General features: G+C 36.3%; 1 protein-coding gene and 1 pseudogene across 1 annotated transcript; one reads left to right on the top strand and one right to left on the bottom strand.

The window, feature by feature from the left end:
- The first annotated feature begins 1,979 nt into the window (after nucleotides 1–1,979).
- On the top strand, nucleotides 1,980–5,329 carry LOC129620530 (olfactory receptor 4F6-like). The gene is made up of 2 exons (XM_055536344.1): nucleotides 1,980–2,168; nucleotides 4,375–5,329. Exons 1-2 carry the CDS (start codon nucleotides 2,056–2,058, stop codon nucleotides 5,327–5,329), a joined length of 1,068 nt encoding a protein of 355 aa, XP_055392319.1. The 5' UTR covers nucleotides 1,980–2,055.
- Nucleotides 5,330–8,808: 3,479 nt separating this feature from the next.
- Nucleotides 8,809–19,729, bottom strand: LOC129622075 (olfactory receptor 4F4-like; annotated as a pseudogene).
- Between the last annotated feature and the right edge of the window lie 1,975 nt (nucleotides 19,730–21,704).

Raw genomic sequence — 21,704 nt, 5'->3', positions numbered from 1 at the left:
GGGACCACTCCTAAGGTATGCTGTTCTGACGGCTTCCTTTTTAATTGTTATGCTATTCCTTCTTGCTTGCTACTATTCTCTCCTTTTCCTTTTCACTACTGTCCCTGTGTCTTCTGTCTCCTCTCTTTTCTTTTCATCTCTTCCCTTACTAGTATCAATCAGCTAAATGATAGATATATTTTATAGCCCCTAGCAGCAGACTGCCACAAATAGATTTTTTTCTTGGCCATTGATTTCTTATGGACAACACTTTCTGTTAAGGAGCTATTGTGATTTTCTATGAGTAAACAGTTGTTGACACACTTGTAAAACTTTATTTCAGTTGTTAAATGCTTGATTAAGTGGTACTACCATCATGGCTCAGAGGGTAAAGCGTCTGCCTGCAGTGCGGGAGACTGGAGTTCGATCCCTGGGTCGGGAAGATCCCCTGGAGAAGGAAATGGCAACCCACTCCAGTATTCTTGCCTGGAGAGTCCCATGGAAGGAGGAGCCTGGTAGGCTACAGTCCACTGGGTTGCAAAGAGTCGGACACGACTGAGCGACTTCACTTCACTTCACCATCACTACAATCTGAATTTGAAGGGTTATACATCTGGGGCTCTTATTCTGTATTTTCACAATAAATTTCATTTTTAAGTCAAAGCCAATACCAGGTTGTTTTAGACCATTTGGATAATACAGAAATGTAGGCCTTAGGAGATGAAAGCCACATGTATCCTATTTTGAGAATTCACTATTTGTAATATTTGGTATGCAGTTTTGGAACTTTTTTTCAAGTACAAACATAGTTTCATAAAAAGAATTCTGTTTTTGCCATTAGAGGCTCTTGCTTTAATCCAGTATTTGGATGGTTGTTTTAGTTGTTTCCAGTTATTTGCCGCTGCTGCTGCTGCTAAGTCGCTTCAGTCGTGTCTGACTCTGTGCGACCCCATAGATGGCAGCCTACCAGGCTCCCCCATCCCTGGGATTCTCCAGGCAAGAACACTGGAGTGGGTTGCCATTTCCAGTTATTTAAATATGCATAAAAAACTGCCATCAGCATTTTACCAATTTAAGACATAGTATTGATCATCATGTAACAATTTTTACAGGAATTAATACTTGGCTATGAATATACATACCCAAATATCTTACTCTAATACTTTTGACTTTACATCTAGATGATGATAACCTTATGATTACTCATGAGAACAGTACCTGAATTTTCATGTACCATCAAATTTAACTGTTTCTGAATTGTATGATGCCTCATGTACGATAGCATGCAGTGTTTTGCTTTCTGTGACTGGCTTATTTCACTTTCTCTATGTTTAATCACAAGTTGCTCTTGTGCTTTTTGAAACGGCAGGAAATTTTTGTTCTTTTAAGTTGAATATTATGTTGGTGTTTGTGTGTTGTGTGTGTGTATCACATTTGCTTTATCCATTCATTGATAATTAAAGAGAAAAACAGGAAAAAACAATCACCTAATTTTCTTACCACTACTAGCAATTTTTAATTACTACTTTTTAAAAAACTGACCTTTTATTGGTCTTTGAAATAGTTTTAAATATTTTTTACATATGAAAACAAAGTGAATATACATTATTTTGTATACCAATGTATATTTTAAAATCTACATATTGCATGATCAAAGCCTTTAGATAGAGATTTGATTATAGCTCCTTTGAAATGTCACACCCACTGCAGTTAACTCTGATGATTGTCCTGTTCATTCTCCCTTGTTCTGTCCATATCTATTTTTTTCCCAGTTATTGGCTATAAAATCCTCCATCCACTGCCCCTGTATCAGGGCCTCCTGGCAGCACCCCTAGAGTGTTTCCTTTTGACTGCAAGACCCACTTCACAACCATTACCCTCACAATGTCCTTCCTCACTGGCCTGGCTGCCTACTTGTCTCTTCTTGGCTATAACAGTTTCAAGGGGCTCCAACCGCCTTAAGCTGCTTTCTCACTGAGACAGTGCAGAGTTGTGTCCACGGGAGAGCCCAGGCGTGGTGGTGGGGAGAGCCCAGGCGTGGTTTGGAGTGCCAAGGGAGGAGTGACGAGAGAGAGCATGGTTGTTGGTGTGGGGCCTGGAGGAAAGCTTAGCGGTGGCTGTGCAAGTGGGGGACTCCTGGTATTTAATTCAGATGTGGAACAAGCATCAGTAATTTGGTTTGTTTCAAGGTACAGTTGTTTAATATTATGTCTAAAAAAAATAGTATGTGTATTAGCTTGAACTCTATAAAATTGATATTTGATCAAATATGAACTGACTGAAAGAATAATCTCTTATGACTCAAACTAATAAATGCATATAAGCCTGGAGAGGAACAATTTAGTGATAAGAATTAAAGATATGCATTTTCTATTTTCTCCTTAGACATACAAGTTTTAAAAATGGATTTCCTGTATATCTTTCTTCTGAACTTCTCAGTTTTTAAATGGCTGTTATTCATATATTTCATAGCAATGAATTTTATTCCTATATATGAGTCATAATACTCTTCCAAGATGAAAGAACTATGAATATTTAATTCATATTCATTTAACTATGAAGATGCTCCATTGCAGAGTTTTATGTTATTTCTAAATTTTCTTTTTATAATTTTTTATCATTCATGCCTCTTGTAGCTTAACTGTTAGTTTATCTAGTTTCAATACACTAAGAAAATTTTCTTTTTTATTGAAGTATAGTTGATTAATCATTTTATATGTTTTAGGTATACAGCAAAGTGATTCATTCATATATATATATGTATATATCTCTCTATATATACATATATATTCTTTGGCAGATTCTTTTCCATTAGAAATTATTGCAAGATATTAAATATAGTTGTCTCTGCTATAGAATAGTTTTTGTTATTTATCTATTTTGTATATAGTAGCGTGTATATGTTTTCACTTGACTTAGTCATAAATAGTGAAAATTTTGAAGTTTAGGTGTCTATTTCTAAAGTACCTTCTAAACAAATTGAATTTATTTTCTCTTTATCAGTGTATGAATGTGACTTTTTCCTCACAGCTTCACCCATGATTTCATCAATTTTTTTAAACCTTTGAAATTTGTTAATACAGACTAGCACCCAATGCAATCTTATTTACATTTCTTTGAGTGAGAGTTTAACTTTTATTATGACTATCAGTTATTAGGATTTCTTCTGTGTCAGTAGTCTTATATGTTTTTCTCATTGTAAATTTGGTATACCACACTTTCTATCTTTATCTATCTGGAGGAACTAATTTCATAATAGAAATATTAGTCATCTTTCTCATATTTTATAACTTGTTTTTCAGTGTGTTTTTAATTTTTATTTTATAGTGCTTATATATCCATATAAGATATCTATGTAGCTATGTATGCAAACTTTGTACATATACCTATATCTAAATATAGTAAGAACTGAATATTATGGATAGTGCCAACTATTTTTCCTCCCTTATTTGTTAATGAGATATTCTTAGAATGACTTTTAGATGTTAAATGTTTGTTTAAATATTATTTTTCTTTCTTTTGATTTGTTACCCTTTTGATGTTTAATTATCATTTTGAAACTTTCTTGAGTTTATGATGAGAGGCAATAATCTATGTATTTACAAGTTTATCTGTTGTGCCAACACCATTGAATGAATAATTCACCCTGTCCACACTGGTGTGATATGATTCTTCAATAGTCTCTTGAGGTTACTAATTTATTCTGGTCCTCTCCTTCCATTGTTTACATTGAGGTTTTTATAACTCTCTGAAACAGAAATATGATCAGCTAGAGCTGAATATCCCCACAGATTTTCTACTGCTCTCAGGGTAAAAAGCAAAATTCTTATAGTGGATCAAATATTTCATCCTGTTTGGCCTATTTCTCCAGCCTGATCTTCGTCATTCATATTCTTGTCCCCCTGAACTTGTGTCTCAGGGCCTTTGCACACGGCATTTCCAAAGTCTGGACTACTGTACTTAATTTCAGTGATAACTCATATTTTGCAGACCCTAAATAATCATGATGGTGATGCATCACATTATCATAGCCCTCTGATATTTCCTTCAAATTAGTTGTCAGAGATGTATCTGTATTTAAAGTTATTTAATGTTGATCTACCTGTATCTACCCATCTAGATCAAACCTGTAAAACTTCAAAAGTCAGAATTTCTGTTTCACCTCAGAACTTGACATTGGACTTAGAATATAGTAGATACTCATTAGGATATGAGTTACACTCATTAGTTGTGTTACCTGAAGAAATAAATTAATGCATGATATTTTCATAACATATTAATGGCTGTTGGTGAAGTTTTTTTCTTCATAAAATTGAATTTGATAAAAGCTTAAATCTGTTTCTTTAAATATTAATATTTGATAAGTTCTTTGGTTATTTTGTTTCTGGATTTTAGGTATCATCAGAAAAAGCCAATGTATGAAAGAAATGACTCTTCAGTGTCTGAATTTGTTTTCCTGGGACTTTCTACCTCTAGACCAGTGCAGCATTTCCTCCTTGCCTTCTCTACAGTGTTTTATGTAACAATTCTTCTGGGGAATCTCCTTGTTGTGTTTGCAGTGACCTTTGACCCTCATCTACATTCCCCCATGTACTTCCTTTTAGCCAACCTCTCATCTATTGATTTGTGTCTTTCTACCTTAACAGTGCCTAAGATGATCTCTGACCTGTACTCTGGGCACAAAACCATATCCTTCCAGGGGTGTGTCATCCAGATATTTGTCCTTCACACCCTAGGTGGATCTGAGATGGTGCTGCTCACTGCCATGGCCTTTGACCGCTATGTGGCCATATGTAAGCCCCTGCACTACCTGGCCATCATGAGCCCACGGGTGTGCCTTTTGCTTCTGTGTGGTGCTTGGGCTATTGGCCTCATTCACTCAGTGGTCCAGTTAGCTTTTGTGATCCATTTGCCTTTCTGTGGTCCTAATGAAATCGACAGCTTTTACTGTGACCTTCCTTGGTTTATCAAACTTGCTTGCATAGATTCCTACAGAATGGAATTCATGGTCACTTCCAACAGTGGGTTCATATCCATGGGCACTTTCTTCTTGTTGACCATCTCCTATGTTTTCATTCTGGTCACCGTATGGAAACGCTCTTCAGGTGGTTTGCACAAGGCCCTCTCTACTCTGTCAGCACACATCACTGTGGTGGTTTTGTTCTTTGGACCCTGCATCTTTGTTTACATGTGGCCATTTCCCACAGTGACAGTGGATAAGTTTCTTGCCATTTTAGACTTTTTGGTTACACCCATCCTGAATCCTGCCATTTACACATTGAGGAACAAAGACATGAAGATGGCTATGAGGAGACTGTGCAGTCAGTTCTTGAGTTGGAAGATCTCTTAAGTAACTCATGGGAGCACAAGTTATTTCAAACAACTTCATGAAATACAGGTGGTTATATACAAATTTGGGGCTGTTTTTTCCTGAAGTTACCATCTTATAATATTTAGACTAGACCATTGGTTATGTTGTTACATTGAATTATCATGTTAACTCTCTAGATAAAGATTTATTTGTCAGCCAAATTAAAACCCCAATAAGTATTTGGACATTTTTGACAAAGCAACACTTAGAGACTAGTGTCTGCTGAAAGTATGGCCTTATGCATCAGACTGCCCATATTCAATTAATCAACTGAATTTTATCAATTCAATTAATTAATGTAGAACTAATATAGGCAAATTTTCAGAAAATTATGAAATATATAACTCTCAAATTTAAATGTTGGATATGAATAATTAAATTTATCCTTCCTTCTGAAAGACAAAAATATGTGTCTGGGAGTATTTATGACCTGGGGAAAAAAACAGTGAGTGAGAGGTAGAGTAGAGAGAAAATGGATCAGATGCTGTAATAGTGATTGACAGATACGGGGAAGGAAAACAAGAAGGAGAACCTCATAAACAGTATGTTTTATGAGTTTGAACATGTGCATCCCTTGCTTGTTTCATTTCAAATGGACTCAAGTCATCTCCAGTTGACTTCAGTTCAGTTCAGTTCAGTTGCTCAGTCGTGTCTGACTCTTTGCGACCCCATGAATCGCAGCACGCCAGGCCTCCCTGTCCATCACCAACTCCCGGAGTACACTCAGACTCACGTCCATCGAGTCAGTGATGCCATCCAGCCATCTCATCCTCTGTTGTCCCCTTCTCCTCCTGCCCCCAATCCCTCCCAGCATCAGAGTCTTTTCCAATGAGTCAACTCTTCGCATGAGGTGGCCAAAGTACTGGAGTTTCAGCTTTAGCATCAGTCCTTCCAAAGAACACCCAGGGCTGATCTCCTTTAGAATGGACTAGTTGGATGTCCTTGAAGTCCAAGGGACTCTCAAGAGTCCTCTCCAATACCACAGTTCAAAAGCATCAATTCTTCGGCACTCAGCTTTCTTCACAGTCCAACTCTCACATCCATACATGACCACTGGAAAAACCATAGCCTTGACTAGATGGATCTTTGTTGGCAAAGTAATGTCTCTGCTTTTCAATATGCTATCAAGGTTGGTCATAAACTGTGTCTCAATACATGGGTCTTAAATATGTGTTAGTGTGTATGATCTGTGTAAATTACAAAACCTATTTAATTTATAGCTTGCTTTGACAACTGGAAGACTGAGCCAGGTTCACTGTGAAGCTATGAAAGGACCCTATGTCCTGAGTATTTGTGATCCACAATTCTTTCAGGATTATACAATCAGTTTGTATTTCATATTTTTCTGTTCACAATTATTTTGTATTTTTGATTTATATTTTTAGTTGATTCTTTTTAGGTACATTAAGTTAGAAAGTACAATATAAAGCCAGAACTCTGATTGAGGAATTTGCCTTACTTTTGAAAGTAGCAGGAGAATGGAGAAGACTAAAGTTGTAAGCTCAAAAGTTCTGAAAGGCAATAGGAAACCACCTGAACTCTATCAGACTAAAGAGCAAAAGATCTATTAGAATCATAATCCAAATGTGGAAGGGATATATCCAAGGAACAGGAGCAAACCTTAAATGTACCAAGTCTTATAAAAATTACACTGCAGAATCAAATAGGGTAGTACTTGATCAGATTGAAGTGATCACACCTTAACATTTTATGCCTCAGAGAGGAAGGAGTAGATTATTTCTGATGAATTTATTATATCAGCACTATATGATCTTTGATATACAATGTGTAAAATATAAAAAAATAATTGTGGAATATGCAAGAAGCAGGGATATGTGATTGATAATTAGTGGGGAATGAGTTAAGAGAAGCAGACAACATAAAACACAATTTGTGAAATCAGAAGAGAGCATAAAATAATTGATATAGTTAAAAGACATTAAGAATTTGAAAAACTGAAAAAAATTACACAGAGGAACAGAATATCTAAGAAAGAACTAAGTGATTTTAGAATCGAAAAGGAAATGTGCAATATTATGAATTTAAGAAGACAAAAACAGATTGGACACAGCAGAAGGAAAAAATCAGTAGATTCAAGACAAATTAATAGATATTATCCATAATACAAAGATATAAAAGAATATAAGAATAAATTTTATAAAAGAGTAAAAATAGCAGAATGCATGTGCATATATACATACACATATGAAAATAGCAGTTATTTTACTTAAGGGTTTATTCCTGAGATTGTCTATTGGAAATTTACAAAATACATAGGATGATGTCATTTTTAGAAAGGAATATGAAATTGGTAGTATATCTAGATCCATAGATTTCATATAAATGGATGTAAACATGTAACATTTTGAGGAAGATTTCTGAAGAAAAGTTTTGTTTAATGTAGTAACAAATTATTCACAAGCTTTGAACATACTCTAGTTCTTACAGGCTATTTGAACACTTCAGTGAATTAAGTGGATAATTTATTCCAAAGCTACATTTTTTGACCTACCTAATAATGAACTACCTAACCCATTTATGACTAGGAAGGAAAAAAGCAAAATCTCCAAAAGTTGTTGATATAGCCATCTTTGTATTTAATGGGCTTCCCTGATAACTCAGCTGTTAAAGAATCCACCTGCAATGTGGAAGACCTGGGATCAATCCCTGGTTTGGGAAGATCCCCTGGAGAAGGGAAAGTCTAACCCACTCCAGTATTCTGACCTGGAGAATTCCACGGACTGTATAGTCCATTGGGTTACAAAGAGTTAGACACGACTAAGTGAATTTCACTTCACTTCACTTGTATTTAAGATATATCTTTTAAAGATATTAAAAAAAAGTGTAGTTTCACAAATGACTAAAACATGATGTTAAGAGAAAAAAAACTCTCCAGATTAGGATTATGATTCAATTTCATTTCTGAATATGATTAAAAATATTTAATGATTACTTTTATATATATGTTTATAGAATGTTAATAGAATGTTATCTAATTGATAGACTAATTTATCATTTTATAAAGATAAATATAGCAATATAATGCACTAACTTATTAAAGAAAATTTTGGAGAAGGCCTATGTGAAATGCTCTGTTAAGAAATGCATAGAATAATAGAAAATTTCTTGATATGGTGGTCAGCATTGAAGTAATAGTAAGAATCATAATAATTAACATTAAAATTCTTACTAATTTCAAGTCATTCTTGAGAACAATCAAAATCATACTTATAAAGACTGGCCACATTTCCCAAACAGGAACTCATTTTTGCAATTCTAGAATACTAAAGAATTGATACAAAACTTTCTTCAAGAGATATACATGATTTCTATATGTGAATTAGGAAACTCTTCCCAATCTTAAATAACAGGATAGGTGTGGCTAATTTAGGGTGCTCACAGAAGACATTCTGATAATTTGAGATGATGAAATACCAACAGAAATCCACAGTCTGTCATCATAGCCACTTAATGGCATTTCTAATCTCTTTGTTTCTTAAAGTATAAATGACTGGATTTAGTAGTGGTGTGATGATCGCATAAAATACAGCAAGGAACTTGCCCACCCAAGTGGTGCTGAGTGGAAAAAGAGAAATGAAGATACAAGGCCAAAGAATAAAATGACCACTGTGCTGTGGGCACTGCAAGTGGAGAGAGCCTTGTATGCCTTGCACCTGGATTGATGGCAGACAGTAAGCAGAATATAAAAGTAAGAGAGCAGCAGTAGAATGAAGCAGATGGTGGCCAGTACCCCGCTGTCAGCATGAATCAACATTTCTAAGACATAAGTGTCCAAGAAAGCTAGCTTGATCACCAATGGAATATCACAGAAAATACTATCCAATTCTCTGGATCCACAGAAAGGAAATTATATAATTATAGTTCGTAGGCTTATTGAATGCACAAAGCCAGTGATCCATGATGTCATCACTAGCCAAATGTACATTTGTGTGTTCATGATACTAGAGTAGTGGAGTGGCTTGCAGATGGCCACACAAAGGTCATAGGCCATGGACACAAGCAGCACCATTTTGCCCGGTCAAAAAAAAATGTCCCCCCAAAAATCTGAGACACGCATGCTCTAAGGGAGATGGTCTTGTTTGCCTTGAGAAAGTCTGAGGTCAGTTTAGGCGTGGTTACTGATGAAAGGCATACGTAAATGAATGAAAGATTGACTAATATGAACTACATAGGAGAGTAGAGATGAAGGTCAGCAATAATTAGCAGCACAATGAAGATGTTGCCTAATATGGTGATTAAATAAAGTGAGTAAAATATCATTAGGAGGAAGGCCTGGAGCTCCCATAAATCACACAGCCCAAGGAAATTAAATCCGGACACTACAGACTGGTTCAGTTCAGTCCAGTTCAATTGCTCAGTCGTGTCTGACTCTTTGTGACCCCATGAACCACAGACTGGTTACTTCTTCCTTTTAGTTCAGTTTATTCTAATTTTATCTGAATAAAAGACATTAAAAATATATTTTCTGAATCAAGCAGTTTTCTTATTTATTGCTGATGAAAGCATTTACTTACATAGTCACTTTGGAAAAAAATTGTCCTTTTCTTGTAAAGCTCAATACTCATACATCCTGCCGCTGCTGCTGCTAAGTCGCTTCAGTCGTGTCCGAATCTGTGCGACCCTGTAGACAGCAGCCTACCAGGCTCCTCCATCCTTGGGATTCTCCAGGCAAGAACGCTGGAGTGGGTTGCCATTTCCTTCTCCAATGCATGAAAGTGAAAAGTGAAAGTGAAGTTGCTCAGTCGTGTCTGACTCTTCATGACACCATGGACTGCAGCCAGCCAGGCTCCTCCATCCATGGGAGTTTCCAGGCAAGAGTACTGGAGTGGGGTGCCATTGCCTTCTCCGCTTGTACATCCTATGGTCCAGCAATTTCAGTCTCATTTGCATGCTTGAGATAAATTCTTACAACTGTATATATGGAAATATTTATAATTATACATATAAACATGACAGTGGAATATTATTCCAAAATAAAACATAAAATACAACTATATAAAATGACAGAGATGTATCTTTTTGAGACATAGTAATGAATAAAAAAGAGGTCATCATAATTTTTATAAAGTGAACAGCAATAGAAAATGGTGTATTTTATAGGGACTTCTATGTATAAACTATGTATTTAAAATGATGTAAGTAACTCCAGCTGTGGGGAAGTAAGGATCAGGATGAGTATGCACACATTATTAGCTATATGATATTATGAGCTATTTAGGTCTTGTATTAGTCATGTTTTTATAGCTATAGTTTTGTTGTAAATAAGCAAACAAATTCAAAATAGACATTAAGAAATTTGTGAATGTGCTATGAATTAAGAATTATGATCAATTCAATGCTGTGGTCCTGGGGTTTTACATGAATATAATCTCCCTGTTGTCTGTAATTGAAGCTATTGATGATACTGATTTCGTTAAAAGAAAATTAGAAAGTAATAGATGTAGGGGGGGCTTTTAATTTTTTCCAGTGTGGTAAACAGGAATTTATTGAATATTTTCTTACTATGATCTGTGATCACTTTTGAGCACTTCAGTGAAAAAGAAATAGATTGTAGGTGGTGTATGATCTATCAAAGAATAAAAGCTTATGCCTACTTTTTCACCTAACAGTAGCTTAATAGGTTGTAAATATTATTTTAGTTAAATTACAAAAGGCAAAGTATTACTACTGAGGTAATTATATAAAAACTATATTAATAATATTGTTAAAATTAATTATATGAAATAGGTATGTAATTTTTAACTCTACCCTAAGTAGCAGAAGTAAGCCTAAAGATTCTAAGAGCATAGCTGAAAATCAAATGAGTTAGAGCAGAACTCACACAAAAAAATCAAATGTTAGGACAATTAAAAATAAAAACAAATGGGACAATTTATTTTCTTTGAGCTGCTAATTTCAGGTTATGGAAAAACTAAACCTTTCTCTTCCTTTGTCACTCTCTCTCTGAATACCTCTCATATGCTAGAAATGTTCACCCATATTGTCTAATCTTCACAATAACCAAATAAAATAAAATAAGTGAAATATTTATTACTATTCTGAGATTGGCTCCCAGTATAACCTGTTAGAGTCTCAGAGCTTGGAAACAGCATGACTGGAGTGCAATCCCGATGCTCTCTGATGCCAGTCCTGCATCTGTGCTGTCATTCTGCGTCTCCGATTCAGTTCCAAGAGCAAAACCCCATTTCCAGGGTAACTCTTGACTATTTCAGGCTTTGAGAGATTTCTGTCCATAATCTCTATCAGGTTCCTTCCTGAGTTAAATTAATAACTGTCACTTTTCTCAATATTTGGAAATTTCTGTTAATTATAGTTACATATCTGTACCTAGAACACAGTTTTCCTTAAGTCAAGAAAACTGTAGACCCTGATGACTGTGGATCTGTGAGGACCTGAATATTACCTCAAAGAGGGCACCTACATAGCTATAAGACTGTGTACTCATTTTGATTATATAGAGAGTCCAGAAGGTCCACCAATACCTTGGAAAAGAAATCTTTGCTATTTCTGAAAGTTGGAACAATTCCAAACCTTTCTAATTACTGTGCATGGAAATATGGCATTAAAACATTGTCTTCAAAATGATAAGGAAGGGAACTAAGGGAGAAGTTAAGAAATTTAGTGTGCAGAGTGTATCTCTTCACCAGAAAGACACCATATTTGACCACACTTCTTCCCGAGAATAAAACATTGTCCATATTCTAAATAGACTCTGAAATAGAATCATATTGCATCAAAACAAAGAATCCACTTTCTGCTGTGACCAGTGTTCATGGGGGAGTGTGAGGCATATATTTAGTATAGAGAGAGGCCTCTGGAGTAGGAAATTTTTCAAGCTACTCATGCTATGTTCTTCTGAGACCACTTCATTCTGGTCTCTCTGAATTAAGAATACCATCTGGAAAGTGTGTCTTTTGTCAAGATCAGAGTAAGAACTGGTGAGGACAATAATAAAAGTTCTAATGAAGAATAGAGAGACATTTTAAAGTGTCAAAAGTTTCTTTGATTTTTTGAGCAATGATCATGATTGAAAAATGAGTACAAGACAATACTGGGGCTTCCCAAGTGGCTCAGCAGTAAAGAATCTCCTGCCAATGCAGGAGACGCAAGAGATACAGGTATGATCCATGGATGGAGAAGATCCCCAGTATAGGAAATGACAACCAACTCTAGCATTCTTGCAGGCATAATCTTTTAGACAGAGGAACCTGGCAAGCTGTGGTCCAAGGGGTCACAAAGAGTTGGACACAACTGAGCACTCTCATACCCAAAGGGCAATATTAGCAATATTATTCAAAATAACAAAACAGTAAGGGAAGTTTACCTCTTATTATCATTTATACAATATTATATGACTTAATCTTATGGACAAGAATCCAACACTTTAGTGGTCTGAGAAGGAAATATGATAGTGTGTCTCTATCTGCCCATTGCTGTTACTTTTTTTTTTTAATCAGAAAAATAAAATTGTTCACATATTGGTGGTTATGGTTTCAGTTTGTTTTCTATGCAGTTACATACTAACATGTGCACTTTTAAATATATGGAAGAATCTTTCTTTGAAAAATATACAGTGTTAAAGGATATTTTAAATTCCAGTTACTCTCAAATAACATGCTTAAATATATTTCATTCAATGTATATGGTTGTTTTTAGAGAAATTAAGAGAAAATTTATGTAACTCCACACTTTTAGTGTTCTTTTCACACTTTGAGAATGAGTGGTTAGGGTTTGGAAAGCAGACATGAAGAGAATGAAGTAGAAGAGCGGGATTATTACACTTGACATTAACTACGTAGATAGTGTCAGTGATGTCAATCCACCACTGGTCAACGTGGCTGACGGTCAGGCATAGGAGAGTCCTCTGTCTTGACACACAGTTCAGAAACATCTGTACATTAAACTTTAGCTGACTGTGTTTAGGAATGGAAGCCAGAGATAACTCTTTAAACCATTTATTTAGGTTCCATTGTATGAATATCTCAAGCATTGGGAATACAAACATTTAATGATGATAGCTACATTAAAATAACCTTGAATATGGGGTTGGGTGGAGAAGGAAATGGTGACCCATTCCAGTATTCTTGCCTCGAGAATCCCAGGGACAGGGGAGCCTGGTGGGCTGCTGTCTATGGGGTCGCACAGAGTCGGACATGACTGAAGTGACTTAGCAGCAGCAGCATGAAGTTGGGAGAGGGCAGGGTCAAATACCTTTATCTCAGCTCCACATCAGCTCATCAAGAATGGGTGGCTACAATGCAGCATATCTACAGGATGACTTTCTATTCATTTTCTTCCCTTCTCGCTGTTAGAGAGCTTTTGCTAAACAGACATTTCACTATTTCTCAGTGATTGGGGACTCTGGACAGGTTCCCAGGGTTTATCTAAACTTTATGGTTACTTTCTCTCTATCTAGTATATCTATTTATGTGTTTTAGGGAGTAAATGAATCTTGTGTTACAGCTCCACCATGTTAGGAGACACAACAATTGGAGGAGGTGGACATTCTATTCCATTAATCAAGGTGTTGATATTGTTATTCTTATACTCCTGTGACTTCTAGGACATGGGGCTTTTAAAGAAATCAAATGGGACAACCAATGAAAGAGTAATCTAAAGAAACCTCTAGCCTGATTAAAACAACTTTAAATAAGGACAAAGATTTGGAAGATAATTTGGTAGAGCTTTACAAAACTAATGATAGTATTGCCATATGATAAAGTAATTGTACTGCTGGGCATTTACCAAACTGAGTTAAAAATCCTGTTTATACAAAACCTGCATTTGAACATTTGTGGCAGCTTTATCCATAATTATCAAAAACTAGAGCCATCCAAGATGTCCTTCAATCTGTTAATGGTTAAATAAAGTGTGGTACACTTGTACAATGGAATATTATTTGGCAATAAAAACAAATAATCTATCATGCCATAAAAAGATATACAGGATCCTTAAGTGTCTATTGCTACACAAAGGAAGCCAATCTGAAAAGTCTATGTGCTGTGTGATTCCACCTGTATGAAATGCAAAATTATGGATACAGTGTGAGGTGGTTAGGTGGTGGTTAGGTGGTTGTCAGGGGTTCATGGGTTAAGGGGAATGAATGAATAAGTTACACCCAGGAGATTTTAGTACAGTGAAATTATTTTTTATGATACTGTAATTTGTAATATATTTTCTAAGACATTTGCTGTGTCTTCTATGGGTGCTTGAATGGAACGACAGCCTAGCAACAAGCTTGTGAGCTCGTGAGCTTGTGAGCTTGTGTTTGTTTCTAATACTGTTATCCAGTTAAAGGAACCAGGGATCTTTTGAGAAATGGCTATTGTAAGAATAGGAAATAAAGATACAAGATAAGCCAGGAGCATCTTTTGGTCCCAGAAAATAAGGGAATACTCAAACATACATATACTCACAAAATTTGATGCAGGTATACATCAAAGAGGCTTAAGAGCCTAATGAAAATAAAACTCCCAATAGCAGTTTTAGATTATAATCCAAAGTATAAATACTCATGATTTCATACTGATGTAAATGAGTGAATAAATTAGTATATGGGGTAGAATAGTAATCACCCATGCAGGAGAATTAGAGATAAATTATGAAGCACACTACCCTAATCAAGGGGAACATAGCTACTCGTTCCTTAAGTATGGGCTGAGTGTAGTGACTTTCCTCAAAATACAGTGTGGATAGTAGGGAAAGTAAATCTACAATGAGGCAACCTGAGACACATTTCACTCAGGTGATCAAGGTCAACATGAACAGACATAAATCATGGTGATGGTACAGACACTTGATGGGAGGTGTCCAAATGGCAGATCACCTGTGGTGTGCTTCCCCTGAACCCATAACTCTGGTGTAATCAAGAGAAAAATGTCAAATACATTTCAGTGGGGTGATACCCCTCCTACTTTGCAGTTGTTCAAAAAGTTAAACAGAATTACCATAAAACTCATCAATTCGCTCCTAGTCTATAACCCCAAAGAATTAAAAACAAGTATTAAAACAAAATCTTGTATGTGAATATTACAGAACAGACTCTTGAGAGTCCCTTGGACTGCAAGGAGATCCAACCAGCCCATTCTGAAGGAGATCAGCCCTGGGATTTCTTTGGAAGGAATGATGCTAAAGCTGAAACTCCAGTACATTGGCCACCTCATGCGAAGAGTTGACTCATTGGAAAAGACTCTGATGCTGGGAGGGATTGGAGGCAAGAGGAGAAGGGGACGACAGAGGATGAGATGGCTGGATGGCATCACTGACTCGATGGATGTGAGTCTCAGTGAACTCTGGGAGTTGGTGATGGACAGGGAGGCCTGGCGTGCTGCAATTCATGGGGTCACAAAGAGTCAGACACGACTGAGTGACTGATCTGATCTGATCTGATCTGATTGACAATGACTTAAGGTGGAAACATTCTAAATATTAATCTGCTGATGAATGGATGTGTTAATCCATAAAGAACAATAATATTCAGCCACAAAAAGGATTGATGTACTGATACACATTTCAGTATGGATGAAAATATTTTGGAACTGGGTAGAAGTGATGATTCCACAATATAATGAATGCCTAAATGCCATTGGTTTGTAGCTTTCAAATGATTGATTTTACCTTATGTTAATTTTACCTTGATAAGATAAAAGTGAAGTGAAGTGAAGTTGTTCAGTTGTGTCCAACTCTTGTGACCCCACGAACTATAGCCTGGCAGGCTCCTCTGTCCATGGGATATTCCAGGCAAGAATACTGGAGTTGGTTGCCATTTCCTTCTCCATATATAAAATGCAACGCTAAAAAGATAAATGAGAAAATATTATTTTCCATTATGAGTTAAGATTTTAGTTATCCACCTTTTTTTAAGCTCATTTTTTTTTAAATCATGCTAAGCTAATGTGTACTTATGTAAAAAAGAATGCTACTGTTCCAACACAAAGTTTTTGCTTATTTCTCTCTAGGCTAGATGTTATGTATAAATTAGTCTAAATTTTTGTAAAATGAAAATTATAGCAGTTTAACAAAAATCAATTTTTTAAAACTATCTGTTGAAATGGAGCTCTTATAATAATGTTAAATGATATAAGAATTGTGATATTTGGTCTTCTGTGTGTACACATTACTTTTCTGAGCAGCGTTATAGAGTTAGATATATTCAGTATGTCTAGATTTAGTTCATGAATAAAGAATACACAGGGCTGAATGCCAAGACACACATTCTGTCCCTTTCCTACTATTAACTGGTAAATTACAATCTTATTTCTTCATCTAATGGGGAAGAATATTGTATTTCCATCTCACCGTTTTGTTGGAAATAATAAATGAGGTAGTATAGGTATAATACTCAGAAAAACAAAAAGCTTAATAGACATAAGAGCTCTTTTTTTTAATATGTTATAACATTGTCTAAAAAAGAAGCGCATTAGTATACAGATTAAATTTCTGATTCAGAAGATTATTTCATTTGAATATTAGTTTTGACTTTAGCATATTGACCTTTGCCAGCATATTTAATTTCTATTTTTTTAGATATTATTATGGCTAAAATGTGTTTGGTAATTATATAAATGAGGTAAAAGCAGGTATAGAGTTTCTAGGAATATTCCATGAATATGCTTACAATGGAATAGTAAATAATTTTTACTAATGAGTGTCTTAATAAGCATTCCTTTTGCACTGGTATTGGTCTGAAGTGAAGAAGTGAAGTGGTCGCTCAGTCGTGTCTGACTCTTTGCGATCCCATGGACTGTAACCCACCAGGCTCCTCCATCCATGAGCTTCTCCAGGCAAGAATACTGGAGTGGGTTGTCATTTCCTTCACCAGGTATTGGTCTAAGTCATATTTAATTTATCAATAGATATTCAAATGTTAGGAGATGCTGAGTTTCCTTGAAGATACCGTTGTCATAATTTATTAACCATAGCTTCCTTTGTTTCCCATTTACTTTTTCAATCAAACTTCTAATATTTTTTATTCTCTTAATGCTATGGGAATTCAAGGTAGAGATCTCATAATTAACAGCCTGGGAATTCAGGTCACTGAGTTATCAAAGGGTCATCCAAAGCTGTTGTTAAAGCTGGAGTAACTATAAGGAGAACTAACCACAGAGATCAAAGACGGAAACAGTTCTTAAAAGATTCTATTATAGTGAAAATATTGTTTCTTGGGATTTGTTTTTTGGGGAGGTCAGGTAAGTGGAGAAAGTATAATTTAAGTGAATAACCTGTTAAAATTACCAGCTCTTTCCCCTATATGGGCAAAATATAGCAACTCTATTACAACATTACAAAACTTCTCCCCATGTACCACCTTACCTCCAGCTCTTTCTTATCTCTGTTTTTCAATTCAATATGCATTTGTTGAATCTTGTTGAATACACAAGTGCCAGTCTTTCCAAGGGTAAATTCAAGTTGTCATTTCAGGTTGTGTACAGCTCTTCATACACCTAAATTGTATTTTAATTTACAGGGAAATTTTTGGACATGGATTATATTTCACTAAGTACTAGAAAGGACCTTGGGAATTGATTTTGATGTGAATCATCTTTTACCTGTTGTTTATTGAAATTTCTAGAATGACAATTGCTTTTTTAAAAATTCTACTAGCATTAGTTTTCTTTGGGAATAATATTAAAAAATTAGGGTGTTTAATGAGAAACTATTATTGTCAATTTTCGAGACATATGTATATGCACATCCACAGCCATCCAAACCCTTGTCTTCTCTCCTAAATCCACAAAACTTCATCTGGTCAGGATTTATGTTTAAGACATAGTTCCTGCTCTTAAGAAGCTCATACTCCTAGCAGTGGAGACAGAGCAACTGTGGTTAGTCACTCAGTTGTTCCTGACTCTTTGCGACCCGATGGACTGAAGCCCACCAGGCTCCTCTGTCCATGGGGATTCTCCAGGCAAGAACACCGGAGTGGGTAGCCTATATCTTCTCCAGGGGAACGTCCCAACCCAGGAATTGAGCAGAGGTCTCCTGCCTTGCAGGCAGATTCTTTACCAGCTGAGCTACCCGAGAAGCCCACAGAGCGACTAGCCAATTGTAAATTATAACATCATGAAAAAGAATATGTGACTCTCACCTAGTAAGATGTGATAGCAAAATGGAGGAATATCTCAGGAAGACTGGAGGAGAGAGGGGGACATTGTTGAGTAAAAATGGACAGAAGTTCTAGAACAAAAAGTAATCAGCCACATGAAAAAGTAAAGCTATAGTGCAGAACAAAAATATGGGTAACCTTGATATTAAGGACAGAACAAGTGTCCTTGTAGTTCAGGTTTGTGAGGTAGAGAGGTGAGATAAGGGCCTGGGAAAATGAATTGTAGACAGTCCCATTATGTGCCTTGCTGAGACGTTGTGAATACAGAAGTTACTGAGAGTTTGTAAGCAGTGAGCAGGCAAAAAAGACTCAGGAACCATTCCCTAGAACGCTGTTCCAACTGCTGCTTCCCTTTTAGCTGTCTGTCATGGTATTCCTTCTTGCTTGCTTCTATTCTCTCCTATTTTTTTCCTCTGTTTGTTCTTGTCTTTCCTGTCTCCTCTTTTTTCTTTCCTTTTCCTTTCATCTTCTTCCTTATTAGTATCAATCAGCTAAACAATAGATATGCTTTAAAGAAACTAGAGACTGTGACTCAGCAACGCTGTCTCCGCTCTCGCAGAGTCCAGAAGGCCCCCACCCCCCACCCCACCCCCGACACCCGGCAGGGCTTGTGGCCCGAGTCCCAGGCAGCTGCAGAGCACGGCTCACTCAGGTACGCACGCGGTGTCACACGACGGGACAATCGGGCGGGGGACTGCTTTTGTCGTCGTCGGTTTGTTGTTTTCTCTTCCAAAAAAAAAAAAAAACAAAGTCAAGATTTAACGGCTGATTGGCAGGTGAAAGGGAGTGAGAAAGGATTTCAAGACAGGTCAAACTCGAGGCAGAAGCCTGCTCTGTAAGAAGTTTTTCATGCTACGGATAGGTCCAACGTCGTTCTGGTGTTTGCGCCGCGCAATGAAGGAGGTCAGTCTGGACGTGTCGAGGACGCCCGCGCCTTTGCCGTGGCCATGGTCCGCCTGCAGCCACCGCTCCTGGAGGGCCGACGCAGCCGAGGGGCGGTTGGCGGGGTCCTCATGCAGTAGGAAGCACACGAAGTCCTTGGCCCTCTGGCTCACTCCTTGGGAAGCTGAAGTCCAGGCGGCAAATGTTGAGGCAGGTCTCTTGCACACTGTCGTCCAGGAAGGGGGACACGCCGCGGAGAAGCACGTAGGCCAGCACGCCCACGCTCCACGTGTCTGAGGTCTTGGGGGCCGTGAACTCGGGGTTCCCCAGCAATGGGTGGATGTAGTAGGTTGTGTTGAATTGGACGGCATCTCCAACTCAGCTGAGTTTCTTTACTCAGCTATTAAAAATAATGCATTTGAATCAGTTCTAATGAGGTAGATGAAACTGGAGCCCATTATACAGAGTAAAGTAAGTCAGAAAGAAAAATACCAATACAGTATATTAACACATATTATGGAATTTAGAAAGATAGTAATTATGACCCTATATGCAAGACAGCAAAAGAGCCACAGATGTAAAGAACAGACTGTTGGACTCTGTGGGGAAAGGTGAGAATGGGATGATTTGAGAGAATCGCATTGAAACATGTTTAAAAAAAAAACAAAAAACTAGCAGTAGACTGTCACAAATAGAAGGTTTTAACTTGGTCATTAATTTCTTATAGAGAACATTTTCTGTTAAGGAGCTATTGTGATTTTTTTAGGAGTAAGCACACACTTGTAAAACTAATTTTTAAATGTTTGACTAAATGGTACTGCCATCACTACGTCTGAATTTGAAGGGTTGTATGTTTATCTGAGGCTCTTATTCTGTGTTTTATCAGTAAATTTTATTTTTAAGTCATAAGCTAATATCAGGTTGTTTTAGACCATTTAAATAATACAGAAATATAGGCCTTAGGAAATAAAAGCCATATGTAGTCCTATTTTTCAGGATTCACTATTGGTAATATTTAATGTGCAGTCTTAGAACATTTTTTCGAGCACAAACATATTTTCATAAAAATAATTTTTTGCTATTAGAGGTTCTCACTTTAATTCAGTATTTGGATGGTTGTTTCCAGGTACTTAAATAAATATAATAAACTGACATCAACATTATACCAATTTAAGACATAGTACTGGTCATCATGTTACAATTTTTGCAGGAATCAATACCAGCTATGAATATGAATACACAGATATCTTTAATACTTTTGACTTTGCACATAGGTGATGATAATATTATTACTCGTAAGAACAGGACCTCAATTTTCATGTAACATCAAATTTAACTAGATTAGTTCCTGAATCGCTATGGGTGGAAAGCTCTTTTTCTAGGACTGCACAAGCCCCAACAAATGATGATTAATATAGGCTTTTTCAGATAGTTTACAATGTTATTATGCAGTAACAACCTTAATGCAAGTGGCTTATAACAGGCTTTTATTTTTTCAGAAAAATTGAGGTATAATTGTCACAAATATTGTGTATATTTAAGGTGTACAACTTGATGCTTTGATTTAGGTCTATTATACATTATGTATATCAAATAATTTTTTATATGTCTATATTATATATGACAAATAATTACCAATAATTATCAAATAACTACCACAATCAAGCTAATGAATGTATCCACCACTTGGCACAGTTACCATTGTTTTGTGTGTGAAAACACTGCAGATTTACCTCTCAGCAAATTTCAATATAAAGCACAACTTGCTTGTGCATTAGGTCTCCAGAACATATTCACTTTGATATGTGAAATTTTGTCTCTTTTGACCAACATCTCCCCATTTCACGCTCCCCTCAGACCCCGAAAGCCACAATTTCACCCTTTGCTTCCATGAATTTGACTCTTTTAGATGTCTCATATGTGATGCGATGCAGTGTTTTGCTTTCTATGACTGGCTTATTACACTTTTTTCTGCTTTTAATCACCTTGTTGCAAATGGCCGGATTTTCTTTTTTTTTTAGAATGAATTGTATTTTGGTATGTGTGTGTTGTGTTGTGTTGTGTGTGTGTATCACATTTGCTTTAACTGTTCATTCATCACCAGAAATTTTGTTTGTTTCCATAATTTGGTTAATGTGAGTAATGCTGCAATGAACATGGGGTTGTCGTTATTGCTTCAAGATACTGATTCCATTTCCTTTGCATATATAAGAAGTGAAATTGTTACATGAAAGGATAGTTCCTAATTTTAATGCTTTGAGAACCTCAATACTTTTTCCAAAATGGAAGGCGTAGTGTTATTTTTATGTACTTTCTTGTGTCCCCTAAATTGAAAATCTTTCCAGA

This window comes from Bubalus kerabau, chromosome 10, assembly GCF_029407905.1.
Source record: "Bubalus kerabau isolate K-KA32 ecotype Philippines breed swamp buffalo chromosome 10, PCC_UOA_SB_1v2, whole genome shotgun sequence".
In the NCBI taxonomy this organism is placed as follows: domain Eukaryota; kingdom Metazoa; phylum Chordata; class Mammalia; order Artiodactyla; family Bovidae; genus Bubalus; species Bubalus kerabau.
Note: the sequence above shows the minus strand (reverse complement) of the source record. Positions and strands in the feature narration are given on the sequence as shown.